Below are 21,494 nucleotides of genomic sequence, written 5' to 3'. Positions count from 1 at the left end.
ATTTTCTCAGCTTGGGAAATGAATTTTAATCCTGAACTGTACACTTATTCTCTCTGAAGTAATCCAAATCAAAATGAGAATCTGATCATGATTCTTTGTAGCAAAATTTTGTAACAGTAGCTATTAGAGAAATCCATGAAGTCTGTAAATAGCAGGGCATATTGGACATCCTTATCTACGTCCATCTAAATGTTCTACAGGGTCAGGCTGGCCTACACGTTACCATCTTCCTGAGTGAGTCTCAAGCTGATTTAATGAAATTTTTTCCTAACATTAAATCCCTTTCCTCATTCACACCTCTTTAATTTGTCTGTCTTCATGGATGGAAGGTGAGGTGGGGAGAGCCGTAGAACAAGGAGAAATTTCCCTATTGAACAGGGTAATATTTACCCAGGACAGCTGTGGAATTTCTGCTCCATTTTCCAGGCTTTTATTTGACCACATACATCCCAAACATATACTGCTTATTATTCAGATATACCAGAAGCAGTCGGGAGTTGAGCACTCTAGGAAATGGGTACAAGTGATATCAGAGTAGAATTTGGGGGTTGGCTCTTAATCACAATGTTTTCCTACAAAAATGGCTCTCAGGTGGTTTTGTTTCCCTTGAAATTTGGAAACCACTTTGACCATAACACTGAATTTTACTTCCCAGTGTAACATTTTTTCCTCGATTCAAGACATCGTATCTTAACATATTTTTTTAATATGCTATGAAATGAACCTTAACTTCCAAGGAATCGAATTCAATTGTTGAAATACAAAGTGAATGAGATGGCTGCTTTCAGTGTTATTATGCTAGCGTTGACAAAATACCCAGTCATACAGAATGATCTAAAAATTACTTAAAGAAATGGGTCTTTCATTTTCCTTCACCATTAAGTTGAATGGACCTCTATTTAAATGAAATTTGGGCTGCCATAAAGACTCTTCTGCTAGAAAAACAGTTAGTCTATAGTTTGATCCTTGTGGTCAAAAGAGTCTTACAGATGAGTGTGCATATTGGGGAGAAGAGGAAAGGCATTTATGGGGTTAATATTATAGCACATCTTCAGTCCCTCTCTTTTCTAAGTGGTCGAACTGTGGCAACCATCTGTTTGAAGAACTGGGAGTTGCACCCTCTCTTCCCTGCCTCGGCCAGCACCACAGAACGGATTCTGGCCATGATGTGCATGTAGCACCTGCCTCTGCTTCCCATGCTGCATTCCACCATGTGCATATGACGCCCCGCACTGGGCATTTCCCCACAGCGTGGCCCTCCCTCCAGGGGCCCTCTCAGTGTCGTTGGCTGCCTGACCACCAGCGCGGTTTCCTCTCCTGGGTTTCTTTCAGTGTTCAATTACCAAAGAAAGGCTCATAGCAGCTCTTTTCTGCCCCTTTAAAATCACAAAGACAAAAATCCAATTTTGTCTGCTGGATTATTTTTGAGGAGAGTGTTTACAGGATGACACGCATAACTCAGCTCTTTTTTTTTTTTTTTTTTTTTTTTTTTTTTGAGACGGATTTTGCTCGGTGGCATGATCTTGGCTCACTGCAAGCTCTGCCTCCTGGATTCATGCCATTCTCCTGCCTCAGCCTCCCGAGGAGCTGGGACTGCAGGCGCCCACCACCACACCCGGCTAATATTTTGTATTTTTAGTAGAGATGGGGTTTCACCATGTTAGCCAGGATGGTCTTGATCTCCTGACCTCGTGATCTGCCCATCTCAGCCTCCCAAAGTGCTGGGATTACAGGCGTGAGCCACCGCTCCTGGCCATAACTCAGCTCTTTACATCTTTTGTTCATGAGTAGCTGCTGCATTCACTCAGATTCATTCATTCAAATGGCAGAATGCATTCCTCATGCTCCATGCAAGAGAGATGATCAAAAACACAGGCACAAAGGAGAGAGCCTTGAAATCTTTCTCCTGGCTTAAAGTTGATGGATTATCTGCCTGGACGATTTGCATTCTCCAGGAAGTTGTTAAACAGGTTGTATTTTCTGAGATATGAGTCTTATGTTCTTACATTTTTCCTAGCACCAAGGAAATAATCTCTGAAGAAACCTCTTACTACGTGAAATGGAGCAAAATGTTGGTTTAAGATGGAGGATAAACTGAAGGAAAAACAAACATATTTGATATTGCATTTGAGCTACCTGTAATTATCTTATCAGAAATAATTTAATAATAGAACAAAACATTCTTTAAAAATGCAGAAGAACTAAAATATTTAAGGAGCCCCTTGTAGGCCAATGACTATTTGAATTTACAAATGCACATAATGTCTTCAATACAAGGCAGTTCTGTGAAATAGATTAACCCCAAAAAGTTTTGAGAAGAGTACATTCTGTGTATGTGTACAGCACGCTGTATTTCAGTAATGAAAATGCTGAAAAATATGGTACATTCTGTATAACACAGTGGATTATTTTCCACACGCCTAAGGTGTTTCTGGAATTTTTAAAATCCCAGGTCTGTGAAGTGTTTTTGCTTCACCTGGACCATGAAGAAGCCACTTACGAAGGTGTCACACCATCCCAGTATTTGTTCCTGTTGCCTTCATAGGTGGTAACTACCTAATTCCAACTGTTGACGATGGAGTTTGTCATGTAGACATTCAGGGCCGTGGTACCACCTGCAAGGTCAGGCACCACAGCCATAGAGAAGGTGGGGGATGCACCTCCCTAAAGCCTCATTAAGGGAGATGAGAACATCCGAAGCTCCCAGTCCTTGGAAATAAGGGTAACGTATTTCCTTATGCTGGCTTCTTAAATTAAACTACACAGAAGTTTACACAAAATTACATAGAAGTAACATGTGCTTCATTTGTTAATTCCAATTTCTAGGTGCCATTGAATATAAAGGCTTATTTGTGTCTCTTTTTTAGAAGTCTCAGCGCAAACGGAAATCTGTGACATTCAGCAAGACTGGAAGCCTTCATTCCTCAGTAATGAAGAATTCACCCAGCTGATGTTGGAGGTGAAATGCACTATCAAAATAGCTTAAACAGTTGCCAATTAAAATGTAGCTACTTGTTGAGATAAGTCCCCGTGCCCAAAGGAAACTACTGTTCTTGATCCTAGGAAGACTTGGCTTTGAAACAGACACCCTCCCTGAGGCTCTCTGCCTGCTCTTGCCTATGGGCCATGTCAACAAGAATCCCAAAATTGAATGTGGTCATGTGTTTTCACTACAGTGACCACAGGATGAGCCCCTTGATGGTGTCACAACCAGAGGACACCTTGCTGGGGAGCCAGGAAGGGTGGGTTCGAGGTAGGTAGAGAGAGGAGAAGGACAGAGAGAAGATGCATCAGCTTGCACTGTCATTTGACTCAGAGAGTCTCCTCTTTAGACTGCTATGATTATACATTTTTTCCCTTAGTAGAAACACGTTTTGAAATTGAAAGCTGTCTTTTAAAGATAGGCTTTGAACTTGAACTCATATTACATCCACATGGCATATGGATATCAACCACAGGGATCCCGTGCCTCCCCATCCAGCTCACACCCTTTCTGTGCTGAGTGAGATGCTCATGTTCCTCCCCCTGGGTCAGAGGCCCCATACTCATCTACAGGGCGGTATTTGTGAAAACCTGGCTGATCTGAATGAGTGCCCTGCCTCAACATCATATATTTGTATATGGGTGAAACTCCTCAATACAGATGAGCATAAGCCTCTACAGAAACAACTGCCAAGGTACTGTGGCTTCCCACCTGGGGATAAGTTTTGGAGTATATGGATATGGCAGTGGGTCAGAGAAAGCTCCAGGCATGGCATACCCAGGCCTGCAACCAAGAAGAGGCGAACTGGGACAGATGAGCTCAGCAAAAGGAAGTTAGACGCTGGCTGTGACCAGTGGTTCCTGGCAGGGTGTTTGGAGAGTGGTTTCTGGGGATAAATCTTTCTCTCTCATATCTTATGTGCCTATATAAGACTGATGTAAACTTCAATTTACATAGATTAACTTGCAGAAAACAGAAAGTACTGGAGTAAGAAAATGCCAGAATGAAGATGTCCAAATATTATGAAATGTAAACGCATTAATGAACATTTGCATAAGATGAAAGATACTTAAATCTACATGTGAACTATATTTAAAGAAAATACAGAACTTTCTGCAGAAGCAATGCATTTTTAAGTATGTTAAATTTAAAGCAGCTTGTGAAATGTTGAATTAATGTATCATTATGCTAATTTACATAAATCGATTTATCTTTTAATTCTTATGGAAAAGTAGTTAAAACACATAACCCTATAGCAGCAGCCTTTTTTTAAGAGCCTGTAGCATAACCTTTTTTTTTTTTCCCCAGTGACTTTCAAACTATCAAAAGTATTTGAGGAAATAGGGCTTTTGTAAAGTTAAAAATGAATAAATTTCAGGGCTAGAAGACAGGACTGAGATTCAGGAGACTGGAATTTCTAGACAAGGAAGATTCATATTTGTATAGTCTTTATGCACTTTCCCTTGCTCCCGGTGTAGACTCCTAGAAGCCAGTGGAAAGGAAATCACGCTAGATGAATGAATTGGATCTGAAATTAAGCCTGCACAACCAGCAGGCCTGGGTGAATGGCAGCTGTGAGTGGTCTGGGAAGTCCACCAACTAGTACTGTTGACCCTGACTGTGTCAGGCTTCTCTTCCAACCTGTTGCTCTTCGGTAGACACAGACCTAGTGCTGAGTGACTGGAGCCTTATAGCATCTCCTCCCTGATGGCCTGAGCCCCAGCTGTGATGGAGGGAGATGAGGAGCTCCCAGGGTGATGTCATCATTGTCCAGTGCGACCTTCCCATAGCATGGGTCTCTCTCCAGCTGCCCATCCCTCTGTTTTTTCCAGAGCCATTTCAGAGACTGTGAAGAATCCAGGTGCCATGTCTTAGTGGCCAGGTTGTTCCCTTTCTAAAATGAGGACAGAGCCCAGGAGATAACCCATCATGTCCCTAGGGAACTGCTAATGCCCTCCAGATGTGACTCCCGTCTTCTTCCCTCTTCTCTCAAAGAGGCACAAAACCAGACTCCAGGAGGACTCACATAGCTATGAAGTTTGAAAAAACAAAATTGACCTGGCTGCAGACCAGCCAAGCTGGTAAAGTATCAGCTGGAAAGATTGTGGCTACCAGCATTGGAACAACTGCACTCCAAAGGAGGCAAAGTGCCTGTGGCCTGGGGAGTAGGGAGCTTGTGGAATTTCTGAATTTTAATCAGAAAAGCAATCTCTTCTCTTAGCCCAGAGATTGTCCCAGAGAACACAAGAAAATGTTCCATCTGACTCAGGAATTTGCAGAAAGGGAAGGTTTCATTTCCCTCTAGTGTGTGGCAGGTATAAAAATCTGGGCCATTATGGCACCTTTGGAAACACCCCAGTCAAAATCACCCTTCCATGGATAGGGGCACAGCACTTGGTAATCACTTGCTGTTGAATCCCTTTCAGATGCTACTGATGGGACTTCCAGAACCACAGCGAGCTTTCTTAAAGCAGTGACTCAGTGCAGTTCTCATAGAGTTGATGGAAATGCCAGTGAGCTGATGAAAGTTATCTCCCGTCTATAAATACCTTCAGCTTTTTAACACCCGCTTGCTTTAGACATTCAGGAGGGACATGGGCTCACTGTGCAAGACCATTTGCACTGCCCTTGCTTTTCCCAGCTTTCTAATCTGCTTTTTCCAAAAAAGTCTCACTGACGTCATCAACAGTGCCCTTACCCCTAAAAAAATTCACCTCCTAGAGGGCTTCATAGATGACTTTAAAAATTTTTTAGAAAAATACTTGGGAAAGAAAAGTTACTGGGATGTACTTCTTTGTTTACCGTAACTCATAAATCTAACCCAGCGTTGCACTATGGTCATTTTGGACCTGGTAGTTCTTCGTCGTGGGGGCTGTCCTGCGTATTACAGGATGTTTGGCAGCACTAGATGCCAACACCACCCACTCCAGTGGTGACAATCAAAAATGCCTCCAGACATTACCAAAATTGCCCCCAGTTGAGAACCACTGATGTCATCCAAGAGGAGGAGGTCCATTTAAGAAACGTACTTGAATCTGTTTTTCAGTCTAAATCCTGCCAGCTGTCAGTGTAAAATAATAAATGAGTCTAGTGTTAATTTTCTTGGTGAAAAGAACTCTTTCCCCTTTCGGCATGGTATAAAGGTGCCCTTCACGCACTGCTCGTGGCCTCTTCCAGGTTCCCGCTGCCATGCACTTCAGCCACACCCTCCTAACGTGAAAGAGTGAATGCCCTTTTGTCCACTCAGATTCTCAGACATCATGTGACCATCTGGTTGAGTGCATGCAACATGTTTCCAGAGCTTTCTAAGCACATATTTCACTTTTTTTCCTAAGCAGAAAAATGTCCAGCTTCGGGGAAGATAGTCTTTCAAAGAAAAAGTCAGTGGACCAACAGTGACAGGTTTCCAGTGAAAGTCTCCCTGAGCTATTATTCCCTTAAAGACTTGCTTTCTGGAGAGGTAGGCTTCATTTCTAGTCTCCCGCCCCTCACTGGCACACCCTAGACAGCCAGTTGCCACTGTGATCCTATTCTCTGCTGAATTATGTCGTCTTTATTTTAGAAATCAACTTTCAGATACATCTTATGAATGCATTACAAGCATCCACACAAAAATAAATCCCAATAAATAATCTAAATCCAGCAAAAGTGGCCAGGCACAGTGGCTCACACCTGTAATCCCAGCACTTTGGGAGGCTGAGGCAGGCGGATCACTTGAGGACAGGAGTTCAAGACCAGCCTGGCCAACATGGAGAAACCCTGTCTCTACTAAAAATACAAAAATTAGCTGGGCATGGTGGTGTGTGCCTGTAATCCCAGCTACTTGGGAGGCTGAGGCAAGAGAATGGCTTTAACCTGGGAAGCAGAGATTGCAGTGAGCTGAGATCAGGCCACTGCACTCCAGCCTGGGCGACAGTGAGACTCCATCTCAAAAAAAAAAAAACAAAAAAAAAAACCCACGAGCAAAAGTGTCTGCTTTATGAGAAAGCATTGCCCACCTTCAACCTGTTATATCACAAGCACCCAGGACAGTGTGCCCAGCATAGAGTAGGCACTCAGTAGAGACTTTCAAATGCATGGATTTTTCAGACATTCCGAAATGCTTATGGATCCAGTTGAGTTACACAACCCCCACACCCACCCAGCCCTGTAGAGTAATGTGAATGTTCTTTACAAACAGTCCCTTCAGTGGGCATTTCTCTTGTGGCAATGAATGTGAGCAGAGGCCTGCCTTGGCCAACAGGCACACTTTCTGTTTTTAATGCATCTGTTAGGTCTGATATCTTTATCAGGGCAAATGTTTACCATCAAACTCAAAGTGATGGCAGGGGTAGGGAGATGGGAACCATAAATTATGGCTGATGTTTTCTAATGGCAATGGTGGTATTTCTGAATCAGGCTAATAATATGCTTATCATTAAACCTACTTAAGGAATTTCCATGGCTAAATGTTATTTTATTATGCCACTAGGTCACATTTTTCACTGATCCTGTAGTGCTTTTGCAAACGCTTTTCCTGGGCCAGATACATTCTCTGTAGGAAGCTGTCCTCCGTGGAAGGCCAAGAAGTGCTGTGAGGTTATTCATGGAAATATTCTGAGGATTATAAAACAAAGCCAGTGTCCTAAAATAGTGTCCTCTGCTTCAGTGACATGCTCCTCCATAAAAGCATCGCTAAGGAGCTTTCAAATGTTGCATTTTCCACAGGCATTAGATGGCTTCATTATCGCAGTGACAACAGACGGCAGCATCATCTATGTGTCTGACAGTATCACGCCTCTCCTTGGGCATTTACCGGTGAGTTTCTGCTCCAATGGCCTTTACCGGTTCACGTTACCATGTTTCTGTTGAGAATCATTAGATCTCAGATGGAAGGTGGTGCAGGTGTCAAGGGGCTGCAGGTGAGAAGGGGGTGGAGAGTAAAGGACTGCTGAGTTTTGGGGACAGGACCAGGCCGAGGTCAAGGTCCTAGGAGCCTTCCAGGAAAAGGGCAGATGCAGGCGTGTGCCATCCTGGAGCAGGCAAGGCCTGGAGTGGGAGCTGCGGCTACAGATTCTTTTCGGGCCAGAAATGGGGACTGATAAGAGAGTCACAGCACTGTTAGTGGAGCTCAGAGCCATCATGGAGGCTGACAGACATCCAGGGTCACCTGACAGCTGATCAAGGGAGAGAACAACAGATGGCTTGGGTTGAAACATGGTTTGGGGCTTACTTGGGACATGTCTGAGGTTGCAAGTGGGTAGCAACACTTAGTGGTGGTAAGGATTCGGCAGCAGGGCCGTTCCCTGGGGGTTGAACTGCTCTGGGAAGACCAATGTCTTGGAAGGCCTTGGGGAGTGAGGAGTGTCTGGGTGGACCAGGAGAAAGTCGGCTTTGCATTCCAGAAGTGTATGATGGAAGCTCTAAGGTGGCAGAAGGGGCTGTGGTATGGTCACAGACCCTGACAGACGTCCCTCCCCACTCTTTCCCTCCTTTCCTTCCCTTCTTCTTCCCTCCTCCCTCTGCCTTTGTCCTCCCTCCCTCCTTCCCTCCTTCCTTCCCTCCCTCTCTTCTTTCCTCCCTTCCTCCCTTCCTCCCTTCCTCCCTCCCTCCCTCCTCTCTGCATAAGCCTTGCTGGCTCTCTGGTAACCCCTGACTCGGGATGAAGTGACTCACAGGTCTGTACCTGGCTGGTGGAAGACCCACCTTTGAGGCTCCCTCATGGGCATCTGGCCAGGCTTCCATCTCCTGCCACACCATTGCCTGTTTCTGTTCCTAGGCGGCAGCTTCCATCTGCACACAGCATCACTGTGAATGACAGTTGTACCAGGAGCAGCACGTGTGATGGACAAGAACAAAACGTCCTCTCTCCGTTCTTCTGCCAATGAGCCCAGCCAAAACCTTCCCCACCACCCCCCACCCCTGCTCATCCATGGATGGGCGGCCAGTTTATGTGACAAAAAGAGGAAAGCTTGCCCCAGGTTCACACATAGGAAAGCTTGGGCCAGGATGATGCTGGAGGACCGCGGTTCCCTCTCCTTAGCTGCCCCTGCCCAGGAAACAGCATGGCCTTGTTCCATGGGCAGTTTCCATCTGCCTTGGGGTGATGAGCCCAGCTCTGCTGACGGCCCAGGGCTCCACATCATCCTGGGTCATACCTTTCCCTGGAAGCCACTCCTTCATCCCACCGTTTCTGCAAATGATGCAGTGTGCAGATCGAAGCCACTGCCTACATTTTTCTTTGCATTCACTGAGCCGTGGCCCACAAAAGCATTTTTTATGTTGCTAAGCAGATGCCTTCCCATTAGGCCCTAATCTAACCTAATCTGTCTCCCCTTTGTGTTCCAACCCGTTTCCTAAAACAAGGGTGCGTCAGGCTGGTGGTGGGGAGCTGGGGGGCTCTCTCCTCTTGATAGCCATCAGAAGAGGCTCATCCTCACTCAGCCTGAAGGAGGAAGCTGAGGGTGCAGCTGCACCTTCATTTTCATTTCTGGCCAGGAGGCTAGTGATGGGGCTGACACCATGAATACAGAAGTGACCCCCATCATCACCCCAGAGGAGCTGGGCTGATCTGACGGTGTCTGAGGACAGAAAAGGAGCTGGGGTACTTCTTTGGAGGGTGCTTGTGTTTTGTATTGAATGGCAAGGGCTCGGCAGTGGTAGGCACTGACCGAAAGCAACCACACGTGGCCTGCTTATTGACCTGGGAATGAGAGACAGGAGCCAGAGCTGTTTGGGTAAACAGGATTTGCACTGTTCTGCTTTATGCTCTTGTAATTATCTGATGACCCACTTGCTGTATGTGGCAGACAGGTCTTAGAAAGTAAGAGGGAAATTCTTCCGACTTGAAATTATGGAGCAATTTAGGACCACTTTCACAAATTATTTTCTAACTCCACAAGGACCAGAAATGACCTGACTCTAATTTATCAATGCTGGACCCACTTGAATGCAAACTAAGACTCTGTATATATACCCATGCCCAGACACATACAGTGAGTCAGCCCTCAACTCCCTGGTGCAGGTGAGCCTGGGCCGGGCAGTCCCCAGATTTAACTGCAATTTACTTTTAGCTTTCATTATCCAGTTTTCACCAGGATCCTCCTTTGCAAGTGGGTAGGCAAAGGCTGCTGAGGATGGAAACTTCCCTGGTGCAGTCAGCATACAGCTGGTTGGGCAGAGGAGCGGATCTGGGAGTCAGACCTCTATGACTTCCACGATGGGGAGGAAGCCCCAGTGGCCCAGGCAGTGAGAGGTAGAGCAGGGCTTACCCCGGGGGTAGCTGACTGCAGAACCCAAGTTGGTCACCACTCTGCTCTGGTGTCTTTCTGGTGCCCAGGATTTGGGTCATAATTTAGGAATTCTGATTTTGGTTTGGTTTACATAGATGCATACTTAACTATTAAATATCACTCCTTGTGAGCCCAGGTCCCTTCCACAGGTGACACAACATTTCGAAACTTGTGAGGTTGTCTTTCCTTTTGCAATTTTGTTGAGAGATTTCACCCATTAAACCTTGGATGACTAACACTGAGCACTTACAATGTAGCAGGCACCATTAAGAGTCACTCTCATGTGTTAATATGTGTAGGCGCATAGAACCGTGCCTGGCCCAGAGCGAGGCTGTATTATATTTGCTCTCCTTATCCTTATGGATCCTATGAAGTACATAGTTACCCAGTTCACAGATGATGATGAAACTGAGGCACAGAGAGATTAAATAATTTACCCAAGGTTCCACAGCCAGATAGTGAAGAGCTGGGATTTGAACTCAGGCACTTTGGCTCTAGAGCTTGGTGCTTAACCACTCCTCAGGATCCTATACAGGACACAGTAAAGCTGAATGTTCTCAGGGTGTGGGGCTCAGAAAGGGAGAATGAGGAGCTGAGAGGTGGTGGTCAGTCCTCGAGGAAGAGGCGGCTCTTGAGGTGGAGGTCGGGACACAGGGTAGCCAGGGGGCAGGAGGCTGTGGGCCTCAGCAGCAACGCCCCTCTTGGTGTCACTCCAAGCACAGGCCGGCCTGCCGGAGTCCCCTGCCGTGCCCGTTGTGTGGCTGGGATTGGAGAGCATATTGTAAGGGGGTAAGAGCAGCCAGAATTCCTTCCCACTTCTCAGGCTGTGGGGCTTCAAGTCTCTCTCTGTTTCCTTCACACTGCCAACATCTCAGATGTAACAGAAGCTCATGTGATAGATTTTTGTACAGCAATTTCTGATGAAATAGCCTAGAACTTTCTTTACCAAATTGGCAGAGAAAAAAGAATAAAATAGCTCAAAGTGAAAGTGATTTCAAGATGAGAACTGCAGGCGCGGTGGCTCACGCCTGTAATCTCTGCACTTTGGGAGGCTGAGCTGGGTGGATCACTTGAGGTCAGGAGTCCAAGACCAGCCTAGGTAACTCAGCAACACCCTGTCTCTACAAAAAATCCAAAAAGTGGTCTGGTGTGGTGGCGCATGCTTGTAGTCTCAGCTATTTGAGAGGCTGAGATGGGAGAATTGCTTGAGCCTGGGAGGAGGAAGTTGCAGTGAGCCGAGATCACACCACTGCACCTCAGCCAGGGTGACAGAGTGAGACCTGGCTCAAAAAAAAAAAATAACAATAATAATGAGAATTGTTCAGTAGTGGCAACACCAGCACATTTTGGTGTCTAGAATTGACACAGGCAAGGAACGTGAGCAAGACAGACATGCATACAATGGAGGCCAAGGGCTCACGGGAGCCTCTGGAATGAAAACCTTGCAGGAGAGATCCGAGGGGCATGAGTCACGTGCCTTGGACAGAATGGGGAAGGAGTACGGCTGAGGCAGAACCAAATGAGAGACCAAAAGTAGGCATAATCTGTGTTTCCTCTTTGGGCTTTTATTTGACTTTTTGAAAGTTAGCTTCCTGGGTTACTTTCTGATTTGTTCATAGATGCGGTGTCGCCTAATGAGCTGGATCATGCTAAGCTCTTAAGGCAGACATCATATCCCCAGCCCTGAACATTTGCCATGTGCCTAAGTGTTCATTGAACGAGGGACTGAATTCATAACTGGGGTTATGAGCAACTGCAAGCAGCTTGGCACGGGTGGGGAGTGCCTTGGATGTGAGAACTATGTGCATGGATAACCCTACCTTCCCCTAAAGAAAACAAGGCACAAGTGTTCGTAAAACTGGAGAAATCTGCAGGCCAGAAAATACTTCTGTATCGTGCTGGCTCGCCAGGTACAAGCCCTAGCGAGAAGAAAATACAAGACCAGAACGGGATATGGAGCCAGGTTCCTGTGGCAAGGGCACAGCAGGAGGAGATCCCAGGAAAGGAAAGCCAAAGCCCCTGGCCTATGTTACCGCAAAACACAGCAGCAAGGTGTAGGCCATGAGACACCTTTTCAGGAAGCGTCCCTCTGCCCTTCCCACCCCACCCTGCCCTCACCTGCTGGAAGCTGCCACCTGATCGACATCAGAGGTGTCTCCGGGTCGGAGCAGAGCCCTGACAGGTGTGGCTGCAGCTTAGCGTTGATCATGGATTAAAAGTTTCCAGGCCTCTAGTTAAGATTTTTTTATGCCTTTTGATTTTTATATACCATAAATACAGATGTGTGTATAAAACATATGTTCAGTATTAAGTTGATAAGTGAACATACATGCAGCTGTCACTGAGGTGAAGAAATAGAATGCGGCTGGGACCACAGAAGCTCCTGTCTGCCCCTTTTTCATCACACTCCCGCCTTCTACTTGGAAGCAACCATTTTCCTGACTTTTAAGGTCATCGTTTGCTTGTTTTCCTTTGTAGTTTCACCAACTTTGACTTCACTGCTACACTCTTAAGTTAGTATCGCCTTTTGTTTCACTGTATGTAAATGGAATCATTGAAAATGGACTCTTGTGACTTCTCCTTTTGCTCAGCATCGTTTGTGCTTCGCATCTGCCTCACCCTGGCAGATGTAGCTGCTGTGGGCTCTTCTTATTGCTGGGTGTGTTCCATCGTAGGAATGTGCTGCAATTCCTGCATTCATCCCAGTTAGGAATTCTTGGAAGGTGCTTCCATGAACATCCTGTAGTGTTTCCTGATGAACGTTTGCAAGCATCCCTGGAGAACTGACTAGGTGTAGAATGGCTGGGTTGAGGGAAGCTCTGCCTCCACCTTTACTAAATAATACCAGAATGATTCCATAGCGGTGGCACCAGTTTGCCCCGCACCAGCAAGGTGCAGACGTCACAGTGCTGTGGCATCAGAACTTGGCATTTTCAGACTTGTTGTTTTTGTCAGTCTGGTACATGAAGGTGTCTCATGGAGTTGTACTTTGCTTTTCTCTCAGTTACCAATGAGATTGAGTGTCTCTTTATATGTTTGTCAACCATTTAGATTTCATCTTTTCTGAATTACTTGCTCAGGTGTTCGGACATCCTCCTCTTTGAGTTTTTTCTTGCAATTATGAGTAGGCTTTCTTTCCGTGATCCGGACACAAGTTGTGGGCAGGTATTGTTTTAATTGTCTCTCATTCACCCCACCCTAGGGTAATGTGGATGTCTGAACACTCCACAGCTGACACTGGATGAGGCCAACAGCAGTTAATTAGTCACAGATACTCACAGCCCAGATAAGGACCACACAGGGCCACAGGGGGCTGCATGTGGGAAAAGAGTGAACCAGCAGGGGCTATGGGAAGCAGGCTGTGCGGTAAGAAGAGGGTGAGGTGACCCCTGGTCCCCACAGGAGGATGTGATTGACTTGTTTGAATAATTCCACAACCTGTTACTCAGGGATGAGCAGAAACTGTACCTGTCCCCGTCATAAGAAGGGGGGACTTGGCTGGGGGACCTCATCCATGGGTCTGTGTGGGGAGGGAACCTGCAGTTAGGCCATTTGAGGCCCTTCCGATTTTACCAGATGCCAAGGCAGCATATAATTTAGAACCTTAATTTTGGGCCATACCACAGACGTATGTGTTGCAAATATCCTCTCTCACTTTGTGGCTTACCTTTCCCCCTTTTTTAGGGCATTTTGATGAACAGAGATTCTTTCTGTATAATTGGTACCTTTTATATCTCAATTAATTCTTACTATTACAAAGTCAAAGCCATTCTCTACACTACCTTCTGAAAGCTTAGCCATATGGCCGTTAGTTTGACTTTGAATCTAAAAATCTAAGTGGATCAAATATGCCTCCAACTTCCTGGTCCTTTAAGGAGACCAAGGTCCCAATGACTTCTCTTAAGCCGTTCTTTTCTCAAGGTGAAGTTTCTCCAGGGCTGCTCACTATTGCCTCTTCACACTGCAGCCAGCACAGATCTCAAGCCAAAACTGCCAGAGCACCTCAGGGACACTCTGGGAGGAAGCGTCCATCCAGCCCACTTCCAGCTCAGCCTCAGTGTGCTTTTAGTACAGGCTCATTTAATGTAGCTGGGTGTCCCTGCACTGGTGCTGCTGGTTCAAGGCCTGTCAGGCAGTTGGGAGAGAGGACTGCCCACCTCCACAGGCAGGTGACCTTCCCGATCGTGGGACTCGGCTGTGAAGACAGCTGTGGATGGCACATTCCCTCCCTTGTCTCCATAATTGCTATTATTTTAATAAACAGAACTCAGCTCATTCAAGGGACCATTCAACTGCAGATGTAATTTTCTCCCTTGTAACCACTAGGGTTAAAAATTTCAAGTTATTGTTGTTTGTGTTGGTTTTCATACAAACATGTGGAAATAGCATAATAGCAATGTACTAGCAAATACATACAAGAGCCAAGCACAGTCTGGAGCCCTTTCTGTGTGTTAATTCACCATCCTCGCAACCTCCCACATATCATACCTGCCCCTACTTGCATCCAGCATTCGTCTTTATTCTGTGCAGAACCTGTGTCCTGATATTGGCCCTCGGACCTATATCAGTAAAGTTCTCTCACATAGGTGACCCGGCCAGGCAGCCACCCAGCCTTGCTCTCTGCCACACCCACCGTCAGGGGAAGTGGCTTCAGATGGAGCCCTCCAAGAAGAGGCCATGGAGTCACTTAGTTTTCATTTTCAAGTATTTGAAATATCTTTATGAAGAAAGACTACTGTCATCTGTGAACATGAGTCATCTTCTAAAAAAACTAGAGAGAATGGGCTTAAAATAAAACCAGGAACATCCGAAGAAACTTGGAGAAGGCCAGAATGAGAAATGGTAGCATAGACGAGAGAGGATCCTGGTAGAATTTAGTCCATAAAGACCGGTGCGTCCGAGCCAGAGCCTGGAAGCCATGCTGAGTCCTTCCTTTCCCTCCTCCCTTCCTCTGATCAGCCACCAAGCTGTGTCCACTGTCCTCACACCCACTGGAACACTGACTGCAGGCAGGGAGGGGCTCTGCCTGCTTCCCAACGTGTCTTCCCCATGCCCAACAGCGACTGGCACATGGCGACCCTCAGCAAGTATTGTTTGCACTACGATATTGATGAGTTGCCTGGGACTCTGTCTGCTCCTCTCCACTCCTTCCCCTGTCTCTGTTGGGACCCTGGCCATCTCCAGCCTGACTTCCAGTGCTCTCTCCCTCCAAACCACAAGCAGGATCTCTTTAAAATGCACGAGCAGTTCTGCCGCCCCCTTCCTTCAGGTGCTTCATGGCTCCTCCTGGCACAGGGTCGAGCCCTGACTCCTCCGAGGCCTCTCTCATCTGGGCCCTGCTTCCCTGTGCTTCCCTGAATGGTCCCTTGAATGAGCTGAGTTCTGTTTATTAAAATAATAGCAATTATGGAGACAAGGTAGGGAATGTGCCATCCACAGCCGTCTTCACAGCCGAGTCCCACGATCGGGAAGGTCACCTGCCTGTGGAGGTGGGCAGTCCTCTCTCCCAACTGCCTGACAGGCCTTGAACTAGCAGCACCAGTGCAGGGACACCCAGCTACATTAAATGAGCCTGTACTAAAAGTACACTGAGGCTGAGCTGGAAGTGGGCTGGATGGACGCTTCCTCCTAGAGTGTCCCTGAGGCGCTCTGGCCTCTCTCTCATGGCTTCTCGCCCTCCCTGTTGTTTCCACCTTCCTGCAGTGCTGTCAGGGTACCCACCTTATGCCTCTGTGCATGCCGAGCCCCCTGGCTGGAGCACCTTCCCACCCTGTCTGGCAGACACTGTCTTGTCCCCTGGTTCCCACTCAAGGATTCCTCCCTCTGGAAATTGTTCCCCAGTAGTCTCCTCTACCCTTTCATTTTGGAGGCAGCACACCATCTGCAGTGTTCTCTGGGCACCTTGTTTCAATGCCTGTCATAGTGCTGGCCATGCCATTCTTTCAGCTGGTCAGTTTAGTCATCTCGAAGGCCAGGCACCATCCTGGACATCAGGGATGTGGTGGTGAACAAGGCACTGGGCCCTGCTCTCCTGAAGCTCCTGTTGGAGAGAGGGAGGCGGAATGCACAAGTCAGCACATAGCTGTACAGGAAAACGTCACTGTGGTGCAGGTGCCCCTTGTAGTCATTCTGTAACTGGTCATTCAGTGCCTAATCACACTTGGCATTTATTGAATGTCTGCCACGTGCTGTTTTATCAGCAGTGGAGGCAAGTGAGCTCATGGAACCCTCATGGTTTCCTCATCTTGCAACTGAGGAAAATGCGGCGTGGAGGGGCAGAACCTGCTTTCAAGCCTGGGCTCTGAGCTCTCACCTGCCTTGCCATGTCACCTGATGTTCCATCAAGGGGGTCATTGTCCCCTCGGAGACGCTTAAATCATCAGTGGGGGTGGAGGGTGTCACCTGGGGCTTTCTCAGAGGAAGTGACTTCAAAGCAGGGACCTGAAGGTTGCACAGGGCTTCATTAAACACATGGAGAGGGTGCAGCATGTTCCTGCCTGAGGGAACAGCCCAGGTGAGGCTCAGAGGGAGAACAGAGGGCAAACTGGAGGAAAAAAGGCTCAGAGGATAAGAGAAGTGCTGGGAGCTGGGAGAGGCAGAGGCTGAGCTGTGAAGAGCCGTGAAATTGTGTTGAGCCGTTGAGGCTTTGTTCCTGGAGCAGTCGGAAGCCAAGGGACAGTTGTAACTTGGTCTGATATGAGGCTGCTCTGACTGCTGATGGAGAACAAATTGGACAGGCACCAAAGTGGATGTGGGAAGACCAGTGTGGCCAAATCATTCCCAGGCAAGAGAGGATGGGGCTCTGGACTAGGGTGGAAGCTGGAGAAATAGAAGTGGATGGAGCAGAGAATTTGAGGGAGAAAAATGGGCAGCACTTGGACACTGTTTGGTTTGAGGGTAAGGACGAGAAGGAGAGGAGACAAGGATGCCACCAGAGTGTCTGGGACAGGCAGGTGACCAACTGATGATACCGTTGACAGAGATGCAAACACAAGGGTTGGAGATGGTATGGGTGGGAAAGAATGCCGATGTTCAGGACGTGTGCATCTGTGGTCCCCAGGGAGCATCTGAGTGGCAGTTGGAAGGCTGAGGCTGGCACCTGAGAGAGTTGGCTGGATATTCAAACCTGAAAGTATATACAGATTGTGTTTGAAGCTGTGAGAGTGGATGAGTTTATTGAGGGAAACTGAGGAAGAGAGAGGTGCCTGTCTCCTCTGTCCACTGTGAGCTCCTACCTGCATATCCAATATGGGAGCCACTAGCTACATGTGGCTGTTTAAATTTCAATTCAAATTAAATGGGCCAGGCTTGATGGCTCACGCCTGTAATCCCAGAAATTTGGGAGGCCGAGGAGGGCGGATCACCTGAGGTCAGGAGTTCAAGACCAGCCTGGCCAACATGGTGAAACCCGTCTCTACTAAAAATACAAAAAATTAGCCGGGCATGGTGGCAGACGCCTGTAATTTCAGCTACTTAGGAGGCTGAGGCAGGAGAATCACTTGAACCTGGAAGGTGGAGGTTGCAGTGGGCTGAGATCACACCATTGCACTCCAGACTGGGCAACAAGAGCAACACTCCGTCTCAAAAAAAAAAAAAAAAAGAAATTTAAAATTCAGTTCCTTGTTCACACTAGCCACGTTTCAAGTGCTCAGTAACCATGTGGCTAGTGGCTTCTGTTACGGGCAGCACAGATTACAGACCATTTCCATCATCACAGACAGTTCTATTGGACAGCACTCAATCTGAACTCTACCTTACATTTATTTTGTAACCACAGTGCCAAGGCACTCAGAAAAAAACTTGCAGTTCCATAACTTAAAGACCTTTAAGAAGTAGACTGGCAGCCCTTTGCTGCCCTAAGGGTCAGGAAAGGAACCCTGTGGCCTCTTTGGAGCCATTTAAATCAATGATTGGCCTCGCACTGGGTGTGCACAGGGGCCATGCTATCCCAGCCAGAACGCAGGAGTGTCAGCAAACAGCACTTCTCAAGCGACAGGAGGACTCAGTCCTTCCTACATTTGTCTAACTTCACTCTTAGCTCCCTCCTGGGCCCACAGACAGCAGCACATACGCATTTGAACAAATACAGCCTTTTAGGTTACTGTTTAAAACAATGGAGTGATAAACTGAGAGTGTCCACAGAAAATCAGATATCGGACTTTCCATTTCAGAAACCAGTTCTGAGTTGTTGTGAATGTTCAGTTTTTGTTTTTGCTTCTGTTTTTCATCTTCGTTGAGGGTGTACCTTTGTCCTTTATTTTCTTTTTCAGTCGGATGTCATGGATCAGAATTTGTTAAATTTCCTCCCAGAACAAGAACATTCAGAAGTTTATAAAATCCTTTCTTCCCATATGCTTGTGACGGATTCCCCCTCCCCAGAATACTTAAAATGTAAGTTAAATTTTTCTGGTTTTACAAGCTAGAAAGATAAGAATTTTGCTTTTGAAAGGAGGTTAGAATGAATTAAGAAGGGAGAACTAATTTTAAGAATAATTTTCCTCATGACTCAGAACATTTCCAAGATCCTTAGAGGTATATTTTAGGTTTAAAGCTAAAACTGGAATTTGGAATATGTAAGACATTTGGCTTTTATGTGGAAAATTTGAAAGCAGAGAACTCAAGAATAATAATTTATTTTGTGTATATGACAAGATTTCTCTTTTTTTTACATGAGAGTCTTTTAGTAAGAAACAGTGCAAACATCAGTGAACAATCAGCTCATCGTGGAGGATACTAAGATGCTAAAATCATATAATATCAAGAAACCAACTGAAAACGGAATGATTAGGTCAAAAATCCAAATTCTGTCCTCCTGAGGCTCTCATCTGATTATTTAGATACATTTTTATGTTCCGTGAAATTTAGAAGTTTTTATCAAAATATTTGGCAACCTAGGTAGAAGGCGAACCTTGATGCCTCGTGAACCACGTGTCACTTAACGAAGCATACACAATTGCATGAGGTAGCAAAGCTGCTTGCATCAGTGCAAGCCTGAGTCCATTTTCCGTGAATAATCTGTCCTGTCGCACATCTGATTTTACTTCAAAGCAAAGCAAAAAGATTAAATTAAAGGGAGCAGCTCTATATGAGCCGCTTTATTTTAATATACCATATGAAAACAGCCGGAACTAATCAATGCCGACATTACCAACCACAGACATCTGGGAGCAAATTAAGACTAATTGGGTCCATGTATGGAATGCAAAATATCTATGAACTACGGAAGGAAGCCCCTGTGCAGCAGGGTTACAAACCAGGTCCAAAAGCCAGTCGTAATGAGAGAACTAGCCTGGCCATGTGTAGACTAAATCCCATAAGAGTTTTCACAGAGACGCTACTTGTTTAGAGTCTGTGCGATGCTCACGACCCCTTTCTCTCCTCTTCTTCCTTTAACGGCCCAGCTGACAGCGATTTAGAGTTTTATTGCCATCTTCTCAGAGGCAGCTTGAACCCAAAGGAATTTCCAACTTATGAATACATAAAATTTGTAGGAAATTTTCGCTCTTACAACAATGGTAAGCTTTAATTGTCATATAATTGTGACAGTGTCTTTTCTCATGCAAACGTGCACATGGGGGCATTAAGAATCGCCCAGGGAGGAGGAGGGAGAACGTGTGTTTTTCACATTTGCATTTGAATTTTCAAGTTCCCAGGATGTGTTTTTGTGCTCATCAATGTTCTCTCCCATTCTAGAGGAACACACTCCCACACCTGTTTGTGCCAGTGCACACAGTCCCACTGAAACACACATTATTTGTTTATTTATCTTCGGGCTGATGAAATAATTCTGTACTGTGAGAAACAACGTACAGGGAATACAGAACAGGCTCAGCCTACATACTCTGCCGAACAGGCCTTCGTGGTGACTTGACAATCCATAACCTTACCTTCCACACTTTTTCCCTCCCCCCCGCAGTACTGCTGTGAGCGTATTTTAGTAGACCTGGTCCGTAGCTCTTCTGCCCACTGTGGCCCTAATGCACAGCAAAGGGGTCATTTTACAATGAGCCAGGAATCTGCATTGGATGAATTATCAAGCAGGATAAGCCAAGTAGCAAAGTCTTATTTTCTAAAATTACCCGGATACCTGATTAACCAAACTCTGGCTACAGAGACAACAACTCTGAACTAGACTAAAACACTTATTTTTACTTTTGAACCATGCAAAATGGAAATGCAGGCCTGAGGCCAGGAATTCAGAAACCAAGTCCTAAGCCAGCTCGGTTATGGGCTGAGCTCAGCATGGGCTGCATTTTGTTTTCTGGGCTCCTCCAAACTCAACACAAAACAAATAACTTTGAAACAGCTAACGTTTTATAAAGCAGCAAAGATGAAAAAAATAAAAATAAAGTGTTGACAGGGAATGGGGGAAAAAGAGGAAATGAGAAAAATACCAAAGGAAACAAAAACAGAAAGATGAGCTGCAGAAATGAGGGGGAGATGCAGAGAGCAGATGATGACAGCATTAACTTCTGCTGCGTTCTTGACCGCTGTTTCACTCTGGACGTGGTGGGTCTATTCCCTCAGTCAAATTAGTCCCAGGGTTTCTATTAGAAACAGCCAAAGTAATGGCACCAAGTCCTCGCATCTAACCAGGATTTTTCCTTCCACCTCAGATGGTCCTTTGTTGTATGTTATTTGCATAAATATACATACTTTGTTTAAAAGTCTCCAACTAGATGCTAAACCTTTAGTGTGATCCTGCCAGCATGATTTTCAGGTCCAGGGTGCGGGGCTTATGCCTGGGTGGTGGGCTCCTTGGCCTACTGGGAGGCCCTTCTGGGAACAGACCCATCCAGGGCTTAAGATGGTCAGAAGTGGTGGGAGGTCCATCTCCCAAGTGGGCCTCTACGTCTGGGCAAAGTCAGATGAGGAAGGCCTAACCATGCCTCATCCTACTCATCTGAAAGGCTTGTCCAAACTTCATGAAATGAATGTTTAATGAACCACACAAAGAAGTAAATGGAAGCTGGTTGGGCTACTCAGTTAAAGAAACTGACCTAAGAGGCACCTTGTAGAGAACCCAGCATCATACTAACCCTAGCACAGTGGTTCTTTGGGTGAGGCAACTTGTTAAAATGCAGACTCTCAGCCTTTGCCCTAAAGAGTCTAGCTCAGGAGATAGGAGGGTAGGACCCAGGAATGTGCAGTTGGGGAGTACTGTGGGGTTCTGGTTCCAGGGGCCATGGACTTTGAAAAGCACTGCCCTAGTGTGATACCAGCGCCATTCTGTAGAGAAT

General features: G+C 46.2%; 2 protein-coding genes across 5 annotated transcripts in view; both read left to right on the top strand.

Moving 5' to 3' along the window:
* Positions 1 to 21,494, top strand: part of RPL31 (ribosomal protein L31) — a 179,685-nt gene that overhangs the window by 90,720 nt on the left and 67,471 nt on the right. The gene's annotated exons all lie outside the window — the stretch shown is intronic.
* Positions 1 to 21,494, top strand: part of NPAS2 (neuronal PAS domain protein 2) — a 188,250-nt gene that overhangs the window by 121,189 nt on the left and 45,567 nt on the right. For all 4 annotated transcript variants that reach the window (XM_032176701.2, XM_032176703.2, XM_032176699.2 and 1 more), the window contains exons 4-7: positions 2,868 to 2,959; positions 7,691 to 7,780; positions 18,525 to 18,645; positions 19,656 to 19,769. In XM_032176701.2, the coding sequence (XP_032032592.2) occupies positions 2,868 to 2,959; positions 7,691 to 7,780; positions 18,525 to 18,645; positions 19,656 to 19,769 (417 nt within the window). The remainder of the gene's footprint in view (positions 1 to 2,867; positions 2,960 to 7,690; positions 7,781 to 18,524; positions 18,646 to 19,655; positions 19,770 to 21,494) is intronic.

Source organism: Hylobates moloch, unplaced genomic scaffold (assembly GCF_009828535.3).
Source record: "Hylobates moloch isolate HMO894 unplaced genomic scaffold, HMol_V3 SCAFFOLD_15, whole genome shotgun sequence".
Taxonomy (NCBI): Eukaryota; Metazoa; Chordata; class Mammalia; order Primates; family Hylobatidae; genus Hylobates; species Hylobates moloch.
This window is presented reverse-complemented; position numbering and strand designations above follow the sequence as displayed.